General features: G+C 38.6%; 1 protein-coding gene across 1 annotated transcript in view; it reads left to right on the top strand.

Moving 5' to 3' along the window:
* The first annotated feature begins 729 nt into the window (after positions 1 to 729).
* The window catches only part of LOC149141869 (uncharacterized), a 131847-nt gene continuing 109219 nt past the window's right edge, over positions 730 to 23357 (top strand). Inside the window, exons 1-2 of the mRNA XM_089451356.1 lie at positions 730 to 943; positions 1225 to 1966. Coding sequence (XP_089307482.1) covers positions 856 to 943; positions 1225 to 1966 — 830 coding nt within the window. The 5' untranslated portion in view covers positions 730 to 855. The remainder of the gene's footprint in view (positions 944 to 1224; positions 1967 to 23357) is intronic.

Here is a 23357-nt window from a genome sequence, read left to right as displayed (position 1 = left end):
CTGATCAATTTTTCCCAAAATCTGTTAATGATTTTTAAGAATCATAACTTTAAATTGTTTAATTTGCAAAATTTAAGTGCTTCAAGGTTTTTTTGGGAACCCATTTATGAATTTAAAGTACATTTTAAACAACAAAAAATTATAATCTTACTCAATATTGTAATGCAAGAATTTGAATAATAAAACCATTTCATCTATTAATTAAGCTACACCTATTATTATAATTATAATTAGATCAAACTAATTAATTACAAAGCAATTAATTAATTAAAAACTTAACTTATGGAATAGCAAGCTTGGAAGGTAATCAATATTTATTGGAGTTCTCTTTAGTGCGAGTTTTTGGACTTTCCGTTGCTGGAATCGCGCGGAAAAAATTGAGGTAAAATCTTGATTTGTGTTATTTAAATTGGTTTTTTAACTGCATATTTAGATTCAGCACCTTAAAAAACCCCTAGGACACTTTGATTGTACATGGATTACCCATCAAGCTTGTGATTTCAATAAGAAATTTGACTGGAAAAACCCACCAACAAAACTTCCAAAAAATCACACTAAAAACAACTCCATATTTATTTATTTACACAATTAGAAGCTAATTAATATTTATTTATTTATTTTTAAAATAAAACCCATAGAAAACAATTAAATTTCGATTAACCAAAATAATTTAATTCCCAAAAATAACTTCCATAATCTCTCCCCTGAAATTTAAAACGAAAGCTATATTAAATATGGTGTTCACAGTCCTATTTGTTTCCTGGACAAAGCAGTACTCAGATCAAAATCAGAGGAATGGAATAATGGAGGCGGGCAGAAGTTGATTTTAATTAAGGCCAGGAGGAAAAAGTAGTAATGATGGCGGGAGACGATACCAGAACATCAAAACCAGGCCGCAAGCGTTTGGTTCTCACAATCTCTGTTCTTATTTCCTTTATTATAGGTAAAAAATATATTCTGCTTCTTTTTTTACAGATCTATACTCCACTAAATTTTACGAATGTGATATGGGTTCAGCTGTATTGTATTAGGGCCTGTTGCCACAAGTTTTGATGTTAAACTAATTTCTGTCAGTATATAGTACGAACTCATTACTGTTTTGGAATCAAATGGTTATACTCGTATAAAATTGCTTATGAGTATATCGAACAAATGGCGCCTTCCATACATGTTGGGAGTTATTATTGAGTATGCGATTTTGACGAGGAAGATTTCCACTTCCAGGACTACCGATCTGCCTAAAATCAACGGAAGTTTATAGAGCACATCTTCCATTTGCAGGCATAGACTCTCTGGCAAACAGCTTGAAATCTGAGCCTGTGGTGCTTCCATGCCTTTTTGATATAATACTGCTTCAGTTAAACTTCAAAAGCGACGATGATTCAGTGGTGACGCAACAGTTGGAAAGAGTAAGAGGACTAATTTCAGATGAAGTACAAAACAGGATCAATAAAGATGGTGTTGACCATGTTGGTTGTGGCAATGATTACGTGGTTACGGTAGGCTTGGATTCTAAGGTCAAGTGCTTGAGAACTGGAGCAATTGAAGGACATTGGCCTTGTGGGTTGACGGACTATTTATCATCCTCAATTAAGGATTTATCGGACGACATGCTTGTGGACGAATTGCTACAATCTTATTCACCCCGTGATTCAGATGCCAATGGTGGACGGTACACGATTTTAGTCACAGGGGAAATAAATGGAGACGAACATTCCCATAGAACTGTCATTGGGAAACATCGTCATGCTTGGATTCATGGAGGGTTTTCAGACTCAATTGTTCCATTGATTGGGGAAGTTGTTGTCAAGTACTTCATCGGTGGTGGAATTGCTGTCTCTGGTCGTGGACAGGGATTTGGAACGACGGATGAGAAGGGCCAGGCTATGCCCCTTGCAGCAGATGGGACTGCTACTCTTTCGTTCAGCCTTCTAAATGCAGAACCTGCTGATTGGATATATGACTGGTAAAGTATAATGTTTTTGCTTTCCTAATTGTTAAAATAAGAACAAAATCACAATACATTAAATAGAAAATGAGACACATATTCCTTTTCACTGATTAAGGTCGATGGGTTGGGATCTTCAAGTGGGTACATTCAATTGTCAGATGCTGATTTCTTTCTGGGAGTAATGAGTATGAAACAAGTTATTTCTAGGTATGCAATCAATAATGTTGTCATTGGATAAAACCAACTTTGTGCACAATTGCACAACCAAAATGATTTTTTGTTGTTGTTTCATCCATCTTTGAAAACCATAATTTTTGGGATTTAGCCTACTGCTTCATTATATGAAACTTTCACGTCACAGCGCTGCCATGTCAGGCTAAGCTTCAATTTCTCGGATTTAAAAAGTTTTCTAAAAACTTGCCAAAGAATTTCAAGAAAAATCTCATGTTATATCTAAACATCATCTTTCACGATTGTCACCCTAGATAAGCTCTGTAGTTGTTGTCTTTCTGGGTTGTCCACACTACTGATGACGAGATTGCATCCAAAATCTATTTGATGAATACTTTGATAAAGCTGCCAAGTCCAAGCCCATTTTGTTTCTGAGAAATTTCGGAGCGTCCGTGTAGATAATAGACAGCGTCCCTTTCTGAAAGATGTGCTCCCTTGCACATGTACAAAAAAAATGATTTCATGGTCTCCCCAAGCACCTTTAAGTAAAAAGGAGAATGGGTATTTATATTGCTCAAAAACTGGCTGTGGCTTTATCCGTACAGCCTTGATACAACCCGGATTCGTCTATGACTAGCAGCAGAGAAATACAGAACAGATTTAACCCATACATTTGGAAACTAAAAGATAACAGAGTTCTCCTGCATCAAAAGTAGCAGCTATAAAATCTGATAAAGCTATCCTAGCAGTAAAAGAGAATGACAAAACATAGTATAACTTTAAATTGAAAAGAAATCATTCAAGACTGGTCACCAAATCCACTTGACTGACTGCTAGATCCTTCCATTGTCCCACGATTAACAGAGCCTTCCGGAAAAATCTCTTGAAGGGGCAGTTTACATGGATGGTGATTGGAACAAGCAGGTCTCGATTAGCGGTGAGGGGTGTGTCCAGCTCGGAGATTATCACTTTGAGAATGATGAATGCACTTTTGGATTCTTGCTCTCAATTTCTTAGAGCCAATATGTGTGTTGCTGCCTCCATATATAGATGGCCTTTAGCCTTGTTGGCTTCCTGAAAGTTCAATTCAGCTTAACGCTGCCACATGTATGCCTACGCTAAGGCCACCACCATACTCACCTTTATGCCTGCCACTTGGAGCATTTTTGCACACAATGCTGGACTTCCTCAACATCCCCTATGATAGCCAAAAAACAATCGTAGTGGTCCATCACGAGTATGAGAGCCAAAAATGGACTCAGGGAGCTCTATTCCACAAAACCTTCTAGCTGCGAGATTTAGAGCTTCTCATGGAAATTCTGAGGGCAGAAGGCACTACAAATGCTCCAGAATGAGAGATGAGGGAAATGGGAAAATTCATGTATGGCTCCTTGATAAGTACTTGATGAATGCTCAAATGGTAACCATTAATCACCAACCACCTCGAGGGGAATGAGGTGATTGCAAGCCTAGGTTCCCATAATCCTTACTATTTAAGAGATATGATAGAAGTGCATGAAAGCCTCTTCAGATCAGGAACACCTCAACATCGAGACTGCAAAGACTGACCTCTAGCTAGAATACCAATTCATCATGATGACCTCATGCAACATGAAACCACGTTGACTCGAAGCAACCGAAGCAGTTATGGTTTACATGATTGAATCTTTTTGGGTCATTTGGCCTTTGTTAATTTCTAAATTCCAGATCTGATTTTAATTCCTAGTCATTTTTAGAACCCAGAGAATATTTCTGAAATTATTGAATATAAAATACAATGAAATTTTTAACTTAGAAAAATTATATAGCAGAAGCAAAAGATAGGAAATTGATCACACATAGAAAATTTTCCTCCAATTGAAATTCTATTTTATTTATCAGAACAGTGAGGGCTTCCTAACCGAGAAAATGGCCCATTGAGAAAATTACAAGCTACAATTGTTTTTCTGAAATAAACTGGGCACCTGTACGGCCTACACGGCCTTAAAAAAATCCTAGATCAAACCGCCAACCCTACCCCTTGAACCCGTATGTTCCCTTGTGCAAGTTGAAACTCACTCGTGCGTGCTGTATGGCTGGATCTGTCGCATGTGTGAGGCTGCGGCTCCTCCAAATCAACCTCCTCCTTTCACAAGTGGCATGGCCCTGCAAAATCAGCTATATGACCTGCACTGGGTTGACTTCCTTGCTGCAGAAATATCTCTTGTCAGCTTTCCTCTTTTGTCCTTGAGTGTCACACTCATTGGGAAAATCACTCTCAAATTTCTGTCAATTGTTGTCTTTCTCCTCTCCTTAGGCTTGCTTTTATAATTTTTCATTGAGTTAAATCCCTAACCCTAATCTCCAAAGTGATGGATGGCTAGGATTAAATCCTAACCCACTTGAGATCAATGGTTGAGATTAAAACAAATTCACTAATGTAATTAAAATTACATTTCCTTAGTTTTCCTAGCTCAATAGCCAATATTAATTAATTAACTTAATTAATGTGCTTTTCCTAAGTTAGACTTAGGCTAAATCATAAAGACAACGTACTCAGTAAATTGAGCAAATTTCTTGAGGAGGCTTTGGATGATTCCTGAATGATTGACACCTAGCCAATGCAGAAATACTTGTCCACTGCTACAAACATCAACAGCCTTTCGGAAGGAAAGAGATAAAGATGGAGTTGATGATGATAAGGGAGGCTCGACAGAGGAGGAGTGATGCAGGAGCATTCAACCCAAAGAAAATCATTGTATTTTAGTAGACTAGGGGGTCATGTGTTTTAAGGAAGTTGGATTCCTAAGTGTTGAATTAATGTAATATTTAGGCTTTTGAGTGAGTAGGATAGGAATTAATTAGATGTTGTGAGGATGTTTGTAAATGCTCTCGAATGAAGGAGAACATGAGTGGTTAATAATGACAAGAGAGTTAGAAATCAATTACAAGTCTTAAGGTAGTTTCATGATTCGAGGAACTAGAGAGGACATTTAGGACTCAGTTTAGTAGATTAACGATTTAAATCAGGAAATTGGTTATAGAGTTCTATGTATAAATGTAAGCCTAAAAGGCATAGTTAGATAGGTTAGATCGGTGAGATAGGTCTGACTGTAAGCCTACGGGCAAGGGAAGGAGGCCACTGATATTGAATATCAGGCCTGAGAGACAGAGAGTCTCGATATGTAATCTGTTGTTTGTTTATCAATACAGAGGTTTATCCCAAATTGTATATGTGTGTGTGTTACGGGTATTGATAGATTGAATTGTGTGTGAATTCGTAGGCTTTGTAACAAGGGTTGCAGGCAGAGTTTTGTAGAACACGCAGAGGGAGAGAATGATTCAGAGGAATCATAATGGGTCTTTGAATCCAATTGGAGGATCAGAGCGGAGCTCTGGATTCGCAGAAGTCAAGCTCAGGAGTGAATTGAGCAACAGAATAGTGGAAGGATGAGAACCTTTGAAGAAACCTGAACCACAGAGAAAACGCTGAAGAAATAGCGTAAAACATAAGTAAAGAGAAGAGCGGAGAAGTGAAGAGGTGATGCACAGTAACCATTGGATCTTATAGATCAATGGGAAGGATCGATTCGCATGGTGGAAGAGCGCGGAAGATAGTCGGCGACAAAGCGGGTTTATAAGCGGAAGTGGTATTTCGGGCGAGGTAGAAACCATAAGTGGTAAAAAGGAGTTGTCACCCGATTCCACCAATCGAGCGACACATAGCAGCAGAGGAGAGAGAGAAAACCGCTTTTCGGGTGGTTATTCTCCGTGCCTGTTGTCTACCCAAAATCGTTGTGAATCGTTAGATCCATTGAGTTAGATCGACGGTGGAAGACTATCGAGCAAGTTTTGTTTGATCGGGAAGACATCAACCGTCGATCTGATGGCGGAAGATCAATGACGGAGATTTATTCGCATCGCGGTTATTAAATGGTGTTGTATCGGCGAGAAGTAACACGACATGCAAAGTGATCGGACTCGATATGGTTATAAGTGCAGTTTTATATGATTTGAAATCCGAAAGGAAGGTTAATCGCATATCGGAGGTGGAAAGAGTCCTGTGTTAATGTGAACCGCGGACTATGGCAATTGCGATTGCGATAAAGTGTAGCATTGATATCTGTGCAGAGGCCGTACCAAGGCGGTAAAGGTAAGTTATTGCGTGTTTGTGGTTATTTCTATTATAAACGGATTATAATAGAAATATAGTGCGATAAAGAGGGTTTATGTGGTAAGTCCATTGTATACCATAGTTATGAAGTGGGGTTTGGTACAGTGTTGCATGAAGGCCCCCCCGGTTCCAAGCCCCGAAGCGCGTCCCGTACGGAAGCGCCTAGGAAGCTTCATCGGAAGCGGCGCTTCGGCTTTTTTAGCCGCTTCCTGGAATTTCCGAAGCGCCGGACGGAAGCGCCGCTTCCATGCCTCCGAAGCGCGCTTCGTACGGCGCTTTGGGCCTCAGAAGCGCGGCGCTTCGGAGGAGGAAGCGCACGCTTCACGCACGCTTCCGTACGCTTCGGGCAAACAGGGCGCGCAAAAGGGAAAAAGACATTTTTTTTTTAATTTTTTTTTAAGTTATGTTAACTTAGCATTAAGGGGGTGGGTTAGGGTGAGGTTAGAGTGAGGTTAAGGTGAGGAATGAAAAGAATAAAGCCCCCATTCATTCCTCATTTTCTCACTTTGAGTTTATGAGAGTTGGAGAAGAGAAGAGAGGAGAGGAGAAGAGAAGAGAGGAAAGGAGAGGAGAAGAGAGGAGAGCTTGGAGGAGTGAAGGAGGAGCTAGGAGAAGGAGGAGGAGCTTGGAGCAAGAGCTTGGAGGACTTCATCTACAAGAGCTAAAGAGGTAAGTTCAAACCCCAAACTCCCTTATTTTTTTGACAATTTTTTTGTATTTTTCTCCTCCCTCTCCTACTCTTTCCCATTGTTTCTACTTGCTCCTTTATTTACAGGTTGTCCACCACCTATATCCATATTCCAAGATGGTGTTCTTTTGGCTTCTATGTATCATTCCACTCTTGGTTTTAATGATGGCAAAGGTGAATAGGAATAGAAGGGAAGAAACAGAAGAGGACAATGGTGATGGTCCCAATATGAGTGACCCAATGTATGATGAGGAGGAAGGGTTTGAAGAGGAAGGGGATGAACCTGAAGGGGACACTGAAACACAAGATGGGAAAGCTACATCAACACCCTTGTGGAACTATGTGACCAAACTTGATGGGGGAAAGGGTGGTGGATCTTACAAATTTGTGTGCCCTCATGGTTGTCATGGAGGAAAACCATATTGTGGTTCATATACCCGTCTGAGGAGGCATCTTTGTGGGGTGCTGGACAGTGATGAAAAAAAGGGTTCTGTGGGGGTACAAATTTGCCCAAACATTTCAACTGAAGAAAGAAGAAAATACATCCAAATAGAGATGGCTGCACAACAAAAAAACAAGAAACAAAAAACTCATTCTGAATCAAGTGCAACCTCTAAATTTGGTAGTTGCTCATCTCCTCATGGTACTTCTGCAAGCTCTGGAGGTAGAAGAACAATAGGGGATTTCCTTAATGTTGCTGGGAGGGATGATGTGGATGGAAAGATAGTCCGTTTTCTTTGTGCTTGCGGTGTACCATGCAATGTGCTTCGCTCTCCCTATTGGCATGAAATGGTAAAGGCCATCAATGAAGCCCCAAAAGGATACAAGGCCCCCAACTATGAGAAAGCTAGAACAGTGTTATTAGAAAGAGAAAAAGCTAAGGTTCAAAGAGCTTTGACACGTTTTACAAATGAGTGGGTAGATTCTGGGGTATCCATTGTATCATATGGGTGGACAAATATTAGAAACCAACATTTGATAAATGTTCTTGGTGTTTCTTCTAGTGGTGCAGTATTTATTGCATGTCATGACTCCTCCTCCATCACTGCATCTGCACAAAACATTGCAGATATCCTATTGAAATCAATCAAAGATGTTGGTTCGAATAATGTGGTTCAAGTGATCACAGATAATGCAGCAAATTGTAAGGCAACAGGAAAAATTATTGAGCGTACTCATCCACACATCTTTTGGTCTGGGTGCCTGGTTCACACATTGAACCTTTTGATGCATGATATTGTGAAACACAAAGAATGTGCGTGGATTGCTGAGGTTTACAGGAGAGGGAAGCAGCTCATTAAATTCATCACAGGGCATACAAGGGTAAACTACTTCTATGACACTTATTCCAAGTTGCAATTGCTTAAAATTGCAAAGACAAGATTTGCTAGTTATTACCTCACCTTTAGGCGGCTAGTGAAGGTGAGACAAGCTTTAACTCTGGTGTGTGCTGAAACATGGGATGAAATTAACACTGACATAGATGGTGCTAATGCAGTCAAGGACACTGTTCTTGACAGTTACTTTTGGGGACAGGTTAAATATGTTTTGCAATTCACCAAACCAATTTATTACATGATCAAGTTTGCAGATTCAGATCGACCAGTAATTGGGGAGGTGTATGAGCAAATGGATAGCATGTTGGGGCAGATTAAAGACATTGTTGAGCCTAGAGATACCACCTTGTACAATTATATTCGTGTAGAGGTGGAAAACCGATGGGAAATGCTAAATGTTCCATTGCATGCATTAGCATATGTTTTGACACCTAAATACTATCATCCATCATGGCTTTCAACACCAGCACCTGGGGGGGGAAGCAGGAGAAAACCACACCAAGATCAAGAGGTTCACAAAAAATATATGGCTGCATTGAGTAAATTAATCCCTGATGAGGAGGAGGCTGCATTGGTATGGAGACAGGTGAGCAACTATACGCTCAACACTGGTCCATTTGGGAGCATGCATGCAATTAAAGATCGAGAGACTTTTTCTGCTCTTGAGTGGTGGAACATGCATGGAGGGGGTACTCCACTTCTACAGAGTTTGGCATTGCGGGTACTATCACAGGTGGTAAACACTTCTTCTGCAGAGAGGTGTTGGAGCTCTTATTCTTTCATCCACAGTGTTAAAAGGAACAGGTTGAATTTAGACCGGGCAGAGAGCTTGGTTTATGTTCATTACAACTTGCGATTGTTGTCCCATTACTGTGAAGATGCAAAGTCTAATAAAGACTTGTTGACTTGGGACAAGAATCCAGAGGAGCCCAATTTGGAGGATGGAGTGTTGCGATTAGAGCAATTAGAGGATGCTCTTATCCAGGTATGTCCATTGTGGTATGAATTTTCCAATTTTCCCTTATAAAGCATTTCTCTAATTCATGTTTTTAATTTTTTTGTTAACTAGTGTTTTTTTTTGCATGAATTTTTTGAGCGATTCTAGGATGATGATGACCGTGTTGATATGCCACCCCCACCCCCATTTGGTCCCTTGGTTCCTAGGTTCCATGGTTCAACACCAACAGCAGGGGGTTCTTCTTCATCAGTTTCAGTGCCACGACTTCCACAGGCACCATCTTCTTCATTGCCACCACGTGGAGGCCCGCCACCACGTTCTATTCGTGGTGGAAGGAGGAGAGATTAGTAGATATATTCACAATCTACTACTTTTGGTCATAGGTTACTCATTAGACTTGTAGACTTGTGAATTTGAATTTTGAACCTTTTTGGCTTGGCGGTGACCAAGTGACATATTTTGTAAACATTATTATTTGAATTTTGGACATGACAAATGTTGACAGTTGCTCACTTGCTAGATAAATCATAATATGCTCTATGTTTTATGTTTTATAATATGTTTAAATGTTTTATGTTTTATAATATGCTTAAAAATTTGATGTATGTTTGTAATAGCTAGAATATAGATGATTGTTGTACATACTAGTAACTACAATGGAATCATGGATGCCATATCTATCTTGATTTATGCAAAAATATGCATGTTTTCATGTCTTCTACAATTAATTTGGTATTTGGGATGTTTGTTTTGAGTATAAATGCAAAAAAATATAAAAATATATATATATATATATAGCAGACGCTTCCGCGGACGCTTTGCTTCCTAGATTTTTGGAAAATGACGCTTCGGCGTCCCCGCTTCCAAAAAACGCTTCCGCTTCGTGCAACATTGGTTTGGTATATATGCGGCTTATGGGTTAATAAAAGGTTAATGAAGGTTTAAGTGGGGTGATTGAGTTCCGATATAAAGGAAAAGGTGGACTAATGATTAGACTTTGTTAGTCTATAAATCATTCCGCATGAGATTAAGAAAGGGGCCTTAACCATATTCTAAAGGAAGATTTGACTCGTTTGTGAGTTAAATTCATGGGACAAATGTGCTTATGCATTTTACATGCATACTGTGGGTGTAAGCGGGGGTAACCCTGCGTCAAGGAGGTTCACTCAAGTGTTTGAAGTTGTAGCGGGGTGATTGCATTGAAGAGACTCAGCCCAACGACAATTTCCAATGAGAGAACCAAGTTTGCTTGTGGGGAAGGTGAATGTAGAATAGAGGAAGTAATATATTCTTTTAGTGTTCGAGTCCTTGAGAATAATAAAGAGTCAAGTAGGCCATTTCAAGTTGGAGTTTCTGACATTGGGTTTCTCTAAGATAGATCTCTGTGTTATTGTGTTTGATTAAGAATTTCTTGCATTAAGTTCATAGTCACCAGTATTTGCATAGTAGTAATTTGATGGTTTTTTTTAGGAATTTTTTTATGCGAGCAACAACAAAAAGGAAAACAAAAGGGTTTATACAATGAAAATTACAATCTTCCTTAAGGCAACTATGAAATTGAAATAGGCTCTAGAATCTAACAATTTGGCATCCTTAATCAACAAAAACCGTTTTTCCAGTAGCTGCATATATATCTCCTCTCTCTACAATTGACAAAAGAAACCAAAGAATTGACCTCATTCTCAAACACATATTTGTAGAGGAGTTTCCAAAGAACAAACAAGGGTTAAATTCTCAAATAATGCTAGATACCAACAAGCAAATTTCGAATTGTATATCTAGAATCGCCCTAGCAACACTTCCCTCTAATGCAAATGCCCCTATAGAATACTTGCCTGTTTTGAATGAACATACTGCTAACAAGTCATGGCAAAAGAGCACTCCCATAAAAGATGTTTCATTGTTTCTGAGTATAGTTTATATGAATCATATTGAGTCAAAGGATGTCCAAAATTCCATTCCCAAGCATGCTATAAGGGCCTTCGCATATCATTGTTCACTTTGAACAAATCTTCCTATTAAATGAGTCCAATGATTACATAAGAAGCAAGCCAATCCGTAAGAGACAAGGCATACTGTCGAGGCACCAAGTGCCAATCCTTCCAAGAGTGAGAATTAGCATCCCACAAGTCCCTCTAGGTTTTTTTTGTTTGTTGAATCTCCTCGCTTGAAAGCAAGGAAGATTAGAGACACAAGTGCACTCTAGTGTCCAACTCCAAATCGGTCTTTTGGCCAAATCCCACCCTGCTTGGCTACTTGGCATTTGCCAACGTACAAAACCCTCCATCTTCCTCCAAGCTGCTCGAATACTCTTGGTAACAAAAGACCCTGCAATCTAGAAATTATGTGGAGTAGAGATGATATCACATAAGCTGTACAAACCCTTGATTTCACCAACATGTTGTGTCAAAAGAATCATGTGTCACAGTAGAACCTACCAAGCAGAGGATCCCTCCAAACATCTGACCATTTAGCTACCAAAAATACTCCCCTAATTTGTGACATCTATGAACCCAAGGCCTCCCTTATCCTTGGGTATAATGCAAACATCCCAAAGAAGCATGGGAAGAGCCTAAGCTCCACCATATGTGGCCCACAAATATGACCATAGGAGTTGCTCCATTCAACAAAACAGGGCCTTGCTAGGAATCCAATAGGAGAGATAATCAATGTGAGAAGTTGAGAGGATTTTGCTCATCACAATCAACTTGCCGACAAAGGGAAGATTCTCATATTGTTAGAAGAGAAGCTTATGCTACAACCTCTTGAGGCACCAATCCACATGACAATTGGAGAGAGTCCAACACCAAATAGGATGCCGATACATCTCAAAATAATACTGGGACGAATGAAATTTTAAGCACCTAGAATCCAAGCAAGGGGTTCATCAAGACCAACCAACCAAAAATCAGTGTTGTGATCACTGTCAATAGCCGTAGAAGCCTCACAAAGCATGGACACATAATCTCTAGTAGTAGAAACAAACTCTTGCTCACTACTTATGGACATAAGTGATGTTGAGAAATCAAGTGATGTAGGATTAGGTTTGATTTCTCTGTCTTGATAATTACTTGTGAATGATTATTGTCTTCTTATTACTTCTTAAGTGTTATTCATCAAGCAATTATACAAATGTTCAAAACATAAAGATCACAAAGAGACAAGAGACACCAGAAATTAGGCTCCAAGCTAGGGCAAAACCCCACAAGGGGTAAAACCCAATAACATTCCTTCTCTTATAGAGTCAGATCAAAATGAGATATCCAAGACCAAGACCAAGACCAAGACTAGAACTGTCACAAAACACAGTCCAACCCTCCTCCAAGTCAACTCCACATGCAAAGTCAACATAGGTCAAATTGGTCACTTTCCTGAAATATTGCTCTTGAAATTTCGGTCTGCAACAAGCTCTGAAATTCAGCCTTCTCTCACTGAAATTCTTCCACATGTGTGAACTCCTTCTTCTTGGTCTATTACTCCTTCAATTAAGTTCCCTTTCTCCTTTCGCTAGTTCAGAAATATGCTACTTGAATTGTGCTTGAATGATTTGCCAATAGGTCAAACTTGCCTTCTTTATATATCTATCTAGGAGGTCGAATGGGTGGCTCTTGGAGGCCTAGGTTGACTTGTTCCCAAGGAGGGACGACTTGATAATTTTGGTGGACTTTGACTCAATATACAATTCAAAATTCTTTTTCTTACAAATGTCGTAATGGGACATGACTCAATTACATTTCTTTTTGACTTATAATAAATTATTTTTGACTCTTTTGACTCTATAAGAGTGAAAAACATGCTTTGACCAAAAATAAAAGAATAGATATGCCAATGATGAAAACTACATTTTATTACATTATGAAGACCGACACTAGTTACATTTTCAACACTCCCTCTTAACTAGGGAGGTATTCATAATGACACAACGAGATACTCTCAAGTTGAAATATTCATATAAGAAAGGATCCAAATTGATAAGCATCAATGATGATTTACATCATCATAGCTAGCATTGTCAAAACATCAAGGCCTAGGCAAATATGCTCTATCTCTCCACTATATCATAGCACAATGTTAGGAGGCATAAATTTGGACACCACCGCCTCTTAAGGCACATACCTCACTTGGGTGTTCACTAAGGTATGTCCTCACAGGACCATTTCCTAATCCATTGTCACAATACTTGACACTAGGAAATGTCAGTCCTCAAGACTATTCTTATCTTAGATCAATGTACTTGACTTATGGCAGTTAGTCCTGGTCATAGTACAAATCTTCAAAGAATATCGGTCCCAGATGCTTATCCAATCCACCATTCTCCTTACCATTGTTCATGTACTAGGCTTGCGATTGTTAGTCTTGGCCATAGTACATGACACATGGAGAACATGGTGTCCACCCTCACTCCCTCTCAACTAGGGAGGAGATATTCATAAGCCTAAGCTTGTCTCAAAAATACTCATCCTCTTCCATGAAAAGGAACTTCATCAATACATCACTACCTATTCTTCTATGGAGATATGTTGTATCTTCTCGGATTCTATTTGCTTCATACTCTCGAATTGTAAAGCACTTTGACCTTCTCAGTTCTTTGACAATCTTCAAATCAAATCCAACGTGTCATCAAATAGCTCCTCAAATACTTTATGGAGCCAAACTTCTTCACAGTTGATTGTACAAACCTTCACATCTTCTTCCTTTTGCTTCATGTTCTTCCAAGAAATCATATCAGTAGTATCTTTATCAACATCAGTATTGTCAGCCCAATCAATGTTTTCTTGAATCGAACCAATCCACCGCCGGTACAACACTATTAAAACTCTTCAACTTCTTGTTAAAGGGTCTTGCCATAGATCTGTCAACTGTCCCTTTTAAAGAATTTTTGATCACAGTCTTCTCAAGGTTTTCTGCCAAACTTCCAGTAATATTGTATCCATCCAAGATCTTGCAGTTCCTTCTTTTCAACTGAGGTAAATGAACTTCCCTTTTATTAAGTCTTGCTTTCATGCTGCCTTTTGCTTCTTTGATGGATACTTCAAACAACTTTCTCCTTCTTCAAAATCTTCGTGCTTTGCTACGTTCTTCTGATTCTTCCATCTGCTAGTCAAGTTTAGATAATTCTTGTCTTGAACTATAAGCTTTATTAGAAGACTATGAAAGAACAAAGTGCATAGTCAAAATAATAGTAGTAATGTAGAGTACTTATCTTTTTGAAGAGGATCAACTCCCTCTTAACCTTGGAACATTTTCATCAACATTGTCCTTACATCAACATGATGTTACTTCTGCCATCTTCAAGAGCTAGATCTTTTTCTTACAACAGAAACAATTAGTTAGGGTTTTTGTTCCTAGGGTTTTCTAACTCAAACCTTTGCTAGGGTTTTCAAACGTTAGATATATCAAGCTCTAACGTTCTCAAGACACATAAATTTGTTAGCAACAAACCCTAGAAATATCATTGACAAGTCTTCTATGAAAATGAAGTTCTTTTTGCTCCTAGATTATCGAAACCTATTCTTCATATGCAATGAAATAATTTGAGTGCTAACATATCAACGATCTCTGATATATTGATACAGATCCTGATTATAATACTTCACAATTTTTAAGAGTTCTTAAGATCATTTAATCATGTTAGTTTCTATGACCTAGAGAACTTAGCATTGTTATTTACATAAGTCAAAGATTATACGTACCTTTTTCAAACTTACCTTAACCATCTTTACGGAGATCTGATCCCTTTTCTTCGGTTGCGTACTTCCTTCAACAAAGGTACCTTAGACCCTTAGTCATCGAATCACAAATATTTCTTTGAGCTACTAGCGTTGTCGTTTGTCTTGGTTCACATAGTTTCCCCATACATAGTTTATAGAGGAAGCTTTAGTCTTTCCTTATCATGCTTCATTTTACCATATGGGTCAGCTTTCTTTGATGTGATTAGTCCTTTTTCTATGTATAGGAAGGAAGTTATGGCTGCTTCTTAAGCCTTCGGATTTCTAATTATAGTTCTTCCAGTTTCAGCCTTCAAGATCTGTCTTTAGATCACAATAGGCTTTAAACCTTCATACATGTCTTAAACTACCATCCTTTGCATATAAACTCTGTTCATCGATATGAAAAACTCTGTAACATCCCTCAAATACCTCAAGAATATGTATATAATTTCAGAAGACAGTCCCTTATATGATGTCACATAATTCACATTCTTCCATAGAGAAATAGCTTCAGATCTCGTCTTTGGACTTAATGGATTGTCAAGAAGTTTGGATGCTTGCATCTGATCTTTGAATTACAGTTCCTTAACTTGTATAGTCCAATGTTTTTGAAACCGGAACCGGTGACCGGACCAGTCCACTTAATGAACCGGTTTATTGACTGAAACCGGTCTAATCGAGACTAGTTTGGTCTAAATGAATCGGTTTTAGAAAAATAAATTAAATAATTAATTTTTAATGAAACAAAACTATTTTTAAGAGTTAAAACATGATTCCAAGAAAATAGAGACAAAATATGCAAAGTTTGCTCATTTATAGACCATGTAAAGGTGAATATATCAAAATGGCACCAAGTACAATACATATCATCGACAAAATAGCAAAATACATAAGCAATGAGGCTCTAAATGGCCTATAAAGTCCAAAAACAATGCTGCAAGCTATGAGGCCATTGGCCTACTACAAGTCTACAGTGTACACATGATCAATCATCAAGTTCATCACCACTACTAGCCACAAGATCATCATCAGGAGCTACATAGACATCATCTGGTTCAGAGTCTGAGGATGCCTTAGCCTGATCTGCAACCTCAATATCAATGCCACCAATAACAATAGAAGTGGACCTAATGGAAGCACGAGTTTGTCGACTTGCACGACTAGTGCCTTCCATTGGTTCTTTGCCTTCCTTCATGCGCTACTGATCCTGGTTCTGATGCCGCCACATAATCTGCTTCATCCCCTGCTAAAGCCACGTCGATATCAAAATCAACCTCAAACACAGGTTCTTCAGTCTCCTCCACCCATTCTGATGTTGGATCAATATCGTCCAACACAATGGGATCTAGATCAAGTGTTTTGCTCATCATTTGGTTCCTCCTCAGTGGAAGGTTGTATTGCACGAAAACAAGATCATTTAACCGTTTTTGTTCCAAACGATTTCTCTTCTTCGTGTGTATGCGCTAAAAAACAGACCAATTGCGCTCACAACCTGAAGCACTACAAGTTTAACTGAGGACTCTAATTGCAAACCTTTGCAATTGAGGACACTGGCCACCAAATGATTCCCACCAATGTGCTGCAAAGAAAAAGACATTTATTAGTAACTTAGTTTATAATTTGAATTGTAAAGAACGTAAACAATTTTAACTTGAAAAGAAAAACAAATTGGAAATTGGAATTGCTTACCTGGTTGGTCCACATCTCTTGCCATCTTTGCCAAGTTTTTGCCAAAGGTACCACCTGCCATAATGAAAGTAAGTTGTCTATGTATTTCCAACTGGTCTGCATGGGTAGGGACCATGCGCTCCAAGCAATCAATCAATCCAGCTCTGACCTCCCCATCACGCAGATCTGCTAGCCGATTTTTATAATGATACTTTGGGTTCAAAAAATATCCAGCTGTATGTATAAGACGATGGAGTTGATTGTTCCATCTGTTATCAATGATCTCCCATATATGGCCATATTTAGCTAACCTAACCTTGTAAGCTGCCCGTATCTGCTCCTTTGCCTGATCCATAGCCTCATAAATGTAGCCCATGGCCAATTTTTCCCCATCCACCATCCTTAGCACCTTAACAAGGGGCTCGGTAATTTTCACAAGCTCTACAGACCTTTTCCAGAAATAACTGTCTAACACTTTCTTTTTGGTGTCTTTTCCATCTTGCCTATGAGCCCATCGAGATTCAAACCATTCTTCAGAGGAAAACGTTTTCTGCAAATTTTTATGTTGACCATTGAGACATTGCAACGTGAGGAAGTGAGTTGCAAATCTCGTAATTGCAGGCCTAACAAGCTCTTTCCCCCTAGTGTTTTTCCTCATTAGGCTCAATACCCATGAGTGATTGTAAATGTATTTTGTAATGCACTTGGCATGCTCTATAGTGTTTTTTACCCACTCGACTTTGTCTATATCCTCAAGCATGAGGTCTATGCAATGTGTAGCACATGGAGTCCAAAATATGGTCTTATATTTGGACTCAAGCATCTTTCCAACAAGAACATAGTTTGAGGCATTATCGGTGATGACCTGCACAATATGCTGCTCCTCAACTTCCTGAATAATGTTATCCAAAAGCTCAAATAGAAGGGCCGCATCTTTCACCTTATCAGATGCATCAATTGATCTCAAAAACATGGTTCCTTGAGGGCAAGAAACAAGGAAATTAATGATAGTGCAGTTCTTTCCATTGGTCCATCCATTTGACATGATGGAACAACCTGTTTTGAGCCATGAATCTTTAAACTCAATCAAATACTCATCAATGGAAGATATCTCTTTTTCCAAAAGAGCTCCCCTCAAGTCATGCATACTAGGGCCTTTGAAGCCTTTTCCTGCAGCTATAACAGAGTCCCACATAGCTTGGTAATAAGGTGAGTGAGCAGCATTAAATGGGATATCTGAATCATACCACCATCTAGCAATGTATTGATGAGAAGTTTCTTTGCATTGTTTTTTCCAATGTTGATCCAAAGTGGGTTGACGACTTGGCTGGGAGGAAGTGGGATTAGAAGAGGCAATGTTGGCAGAAGATGAGAAAAAACTTTGGATGTTTGTTCTCTTTGTTCCTTTTGATGGTTGGCCACAAGAAGGATGAATATTGCGAAAGTGGTCATTGGTGGAAGGGATAGAAGTTGAGTCTTGAATCTCATAATCATCATACCCACTCTCTTTCATGGCTTCTAATAATTCCCTCTTCCTTGCAATGTCATCTTGGATGGCCTTCTCCCTAGCCTTATCCTCATAAAACTTTTCAAGCTTGGAAATGTATTCTGCCCTAATAGGACCTAACACTGCATTTGGTGCACCACATGGTGTTACTTGGCCTCTTATCCCAGCCAAGTGTTGTTTCAATCTAAGAATACCCCCACCTCCAATAGATTTATGGCATAATTTGCATATCATTTTTCCATCAATTACATCACAATGAGCCCATGCATTGTCCTTTCCTTTTGGAGCCATGTTTGCTTGAAATAATTACAATTTGCAAAGAAATCTGCCATTTAAAAAAAAATTGCAGCTAAGCAACATGGAAAACCAAAGCTAAATTTAGGAAAACAAATGCACATGCAAGCTACACAATTTGATAGCATAGAGCTAGAGATTTGATAGCATAGATGATAGAAGTGAGAAGTCTATAAATTTATAACACAAAAAAACTTAATTCATGGACAACAGTCAAATGAGAAATTTTCAAGTGAAAATCCTTACTTGGAAATGCAAACTAGCTTCCTTAGCCTCTTCTTGAAGATGCCGACTCCACTGACAGCTACAAACTATCTCCAAAATAGCTTCAACTCCAACTCCAAGACGACTACTCCAGCAAAAACTCAACACTCTCCAAGCTCACAAACAAACTCACAAACACTGCAAATCAGACGTGTGAGACAATTGAGAGGGAGAGGGGCCTCTTAAAGGCTTGGAGAGGGTGTTTTTGGAGGGAAAACACCCTTAGTTTCCCTCCAAAACCTCTAAACCTCATTGAGAAATGCGCTGAGTGGGGTCTCGGTGGGCATGACTGGTAATCGACCGGTTTACGACGAAACCGGCCCGGTTTGGTTTCTGTGGGCATGACTGGAGCAAATCGGCCGGTTCTGTCCTAAACCGGTTAGGTCAAATTTTCCGCCACATAGCCTATTAAACCGGGTTTTTTAACCGGTTCCAATCGGTGGGCCTGCTAACCAGCCGGTTAGACTGGTAACCACTTAGCTAGGTCGGTTTTTAAAACTATGGCATAGTCCCACAAATATTTAGATCTTGGATATCATGACATATATCGCCATAGGTGACTTGCATGAACTTTAGAGAATTATCATAGAACTCAGATGTCACTTAGAAAATTTGGATCCTCATAAGAATAATCCTTCACATGTCATAAAGAGAAGGTGTCGTTGAAGTTTGTATGCCATAGAACTTGCATGTCATGTCCTTGGGCTATTTGTTTAGTCTTTTATGCCACAAAGAATGTTGCCACTGATGAATCGTATATCTCAGTGGTATGGTGTCATAGATGGCTCATATGTCTTTGGTAATGTTTGGATGCCTCCACAAAAGATTCATATACGTTTTCAGAAATATACTTCTTCACATAAGATGCCTCTAATATGTAGTGTTTGGATGTCATAGTAAATTGCAGATATTACAGAGATATGTTACCATAGTGAGCATGGGTAACACAAAGATATGGTAGATATGTCATAACTTGAATTCGGATGCCAAGTTTTAGAGAGAACTTAGATTACCTTTACAACTTGTATCTTGGAGAGATTATGAGAGAGCCTCTTTTCCAGGCTTTATTTAATCCTTGAAATGGTATTGTTCTATCACAAAGATTAAGCTTGATGTGTTTCCATATTACAGTACCTAAATTTGTCATCAAATCTACAAAGATCAGCTACAAGGTCGCTGCCTTTTAATTACGAAGATGATCCACCTTAACTCGATCCCATCCACAGTCTTTTCGTCCAAGAAAATGATCAAGCAAAATGTCACAATTACTAAGCTTAGATATGTGCTGCAGATTTCGATCAATGCCACAAAACTTCGTTCAAGTCATCAGGGGATTCAGATCAAGCCACAACATTATGAAAGTGTGTCAGAATTTTACCACAAGATGCAAAAGTATAAAATCACAGTAAATTCGGATGTCCTTTGGTCTTCTTTGCACACCAGACGTTATCCTGATTAGGGCTTCTTCAAAGGTGCTCCTACCTTCACCATAACTATGATACCATGTTGAGAAATCAAGTGAAGTAGGATTAGGCTTCATTTCTCTGTCTTGATAATTACTTGTGAATGATTAATGTCTTCTTATTACTTCATAAGTGTTCTTCATCAATCAATTATACAAATGTTCAAAGCATAAAGATCACAAAGAGACACCAGAAATTAGGCCCCAAGCTAGGGCAAAACCTCTTAAGGGGGAAAACCCAATAACAATCATTTCTTATAGAATCAGATCAAAATGAGATATCCAAGACCAAGACTGAGACCTGAAATGCCACCAAACACAAAGTTCAGCCCTCCTCTAAGTCACCTCCACATGCAAAGTCAACATAGGTCAAACTGGTAACTTTCCTGAAATGTTGCTCTTGAAATTTCGGCCTACAACAAGCTCTGAAATTCAGCCTTCTCTCACTGAAATTCTTCCACATGTGCGAGCTCCTTCTTCTTGGTCTATTACTCCTCCAATTTGGTTCCCTCTCTCCTTTTGCTAGTTCATAAATATTCTACTTGAATTTTGTTTGAATGATTTGCTAATAGGTTGAACTCAAGGTTGCATGAAATGGGGAAATGGGTACGAGTTTCCGAAACGGGCACGGGTACGAAACATGACCCCCCAAATTTTGGAAACGGGGAAACAAATATATATATATATATATATATATATATATATTAGGACATTTAAGAAATATGTGCAATCATAAAGCATATATGATACATTCTAATTTATTACATTATGATAAAATTGTCAATTGTCAATGCATAAACTATAAGTCTCTAAATTTACATCACATTTACTCATGAATGATCACATAATGAAAATAGAAATATCCAAAATCAACCACGAGAAATTTCTAATTTCTTGTCTCGTGCTTGATTGGGAGTCTCCTCCTACATAGTCGAACAACCTTAGTGCTCTTGATTAAATACAAGTTTCATACCCTAGTACCCTACATGCTCTTGATTATTGGGAGTCTCCCCTGCATAGAGGGCTTGGTTCTCTTGATTAAATACAAGTTCCATACCCTAGTACATGATAAAATCCAATGGAAACATTGCAATCCCCCCAATCCTGAAATCCTGAAAAACAGATAAGTCTGCTGGATTTTGAGTGAGATCTAAAATTCTACTTTCTCCATATGAAATCCAATGAGGGCGAAACCACTCTCAAACATCCTGAGTCATTTCATGGTAATGTTAAAAATTTAAGTAAAAGGATGAAAATGAGAAATAAAGGAGAATATCATATGCCCCTCAAACTTCCATAAGGAAAATTTAAGTATAAGAATTTAACATTACCATGAATTGCATATGCCCCTCAAACTTCCTGACGAACTGCATATCAACACTAGGGCAAAAGTTCACTTTTACAACTTTAGACAGGCACCTAGAAGCAACTAGAAGCAACTAGAAGGCATTAGAAAAACCTAATTAAAAATTAGAAGACAAATTAATTAGAAAAAAGTCAAGTTGCATGTGGAAACTGCGTCGTACAACCCAGAAACGCGTTTCCAGCCGTATTGGCGACGTTTCCACCTCGAGAAATGTGCCAATACGACAAGAAATGCATTTCTGGGCCGTACCGTACGCGTTTCCGCATTTCGTTTCCATTTTCGTACGGAAACTCCTCCCCTTCCAACGTTTCTTGCAACTTAGGTTGAACTGCTTTCTATATATATCTGACTATAAGGTCAAATGAGTGGCTCTTGGTGGCGCAGGCTGACTTGTTCCCAAGGAGGGCCGACTTGACAATTTTGGTGGACTTTGACTCAATATAAATTCAAAATTCTTTTTCTTACAAATGTCCAAATGGGACATTACTCAATTACATTTCTTTTTGACTCATAATAAATTCTTTTTGACTCTTTTGACTCTATAAGCATGAAAAACATGCTTTGACCAAAATAAAATAATAAATATGTCAATGATAAAAATAATAAAATTAGATTTTATTACATTATGAAGACTGACACTAATATCATTTTCAACAAGTGAATTATATGCAAAATGGTTATTCATCATCTCATCACCCCCTAGGAAGGAAATACCTTTAAGACGACCATGTAGTCAATGTCATCCTTTAAGATGACCTTGGAGGCAAGTTTACTTCAAAGAACCAAAGGCATTAGTAGTCATTAGTCAATATAAAAAGCTAAGGCGCCAATGGACACCCTTGTTTGATAGACTTGTGCAGGTGGATGTGGGTAGAGAGAATTTTGCACCAAAACAAAGGCCAAGGCACATGAGAATAGTGTGTTAATAATGTCGACACTATTACTGCATAATCTAGCAGGCCTAGATGGACTTACAATCTCTAGTAGTAGAAATAGACTCCCGCTCACTACTTATGGGCATAAGTGAATCATCTGCAAAATGGTTATTCACCATCTCATCACCCCTTAGCAAAGAAATATCTTTAAGACAATCTTGTAGTCATTCTCGACCTTTAAGATGGTCTTAAATGCAGGTTGACTCCAAAGAACCAAAGGCATTAGTAATCAATGTAAAAAAGGTAAGGCGCCAATGGACACCCTTGTTTGAGAAACTTGTGAAGGTGAATGTGGGTAGAGAAAGAGTTTTGCACCAAAACAAAGGCTAAGGCACATGAGAATAGTGTGTTAATGATGTTGACATTGTTACCGCAAAATCGAGCAAGCCTTGTACAAAGGCAACCTAAGTTTTATGGCAACAAAAGATCAACCATCACTGTGGCTTCAATGGTTTCTTTCCAACTATTTAGTGGTGGATATTATCCCCACGAGGGAGGTTTCCCTACAAAAGGTCACCAACAAGGTGTTCAACTAAGGAGGGTTCAATGGTGATGTAAGGTCTAATATGATTGGAGGAAAAGGTGCAGGCAAAACTTTGAAAGGATGAGGTAAGAGTTGGCTAAAGTTTAAGTACACTTCTGTAAGACCTTTATGATTTAGAAGAGGGCTGTTATAAGTTAGGGTTTGTAAGATATGCAAATTTATGGCACATGATGGCATATAGCAGCTCTAGAACCGATAGGCTATGAGGAATGCAAGCTAGGGTTAAGTAAACAATGGTTTTAAATGGCTGAAAATGTATATGACAACAATACATAGCAAGATGTCAACCCTATTTTTAGGATTACAATATGCAATTAATGCTATATTTTTCCTTTTATTATTTATTAA

The sequence above is a fragment of the Pinus tabuliformis genome, chromosome X (assembly GCF_031772625.1).
Source record: "Pinus tabuliformis cultivar Carrire ecotype Pingquan chromosome X, CPIR1, whole genome shotgun sequence".
NCBI classification, from domain to species: Eukaryota; Viridiplantae; Streptophyta; class Pinopsida; order Pinales; family Pinaceae; genus Pinus; species Pinus tabuliformis.
This window is presented reverse-complemented; position numbering and strand designations above follow the sequence as displayed.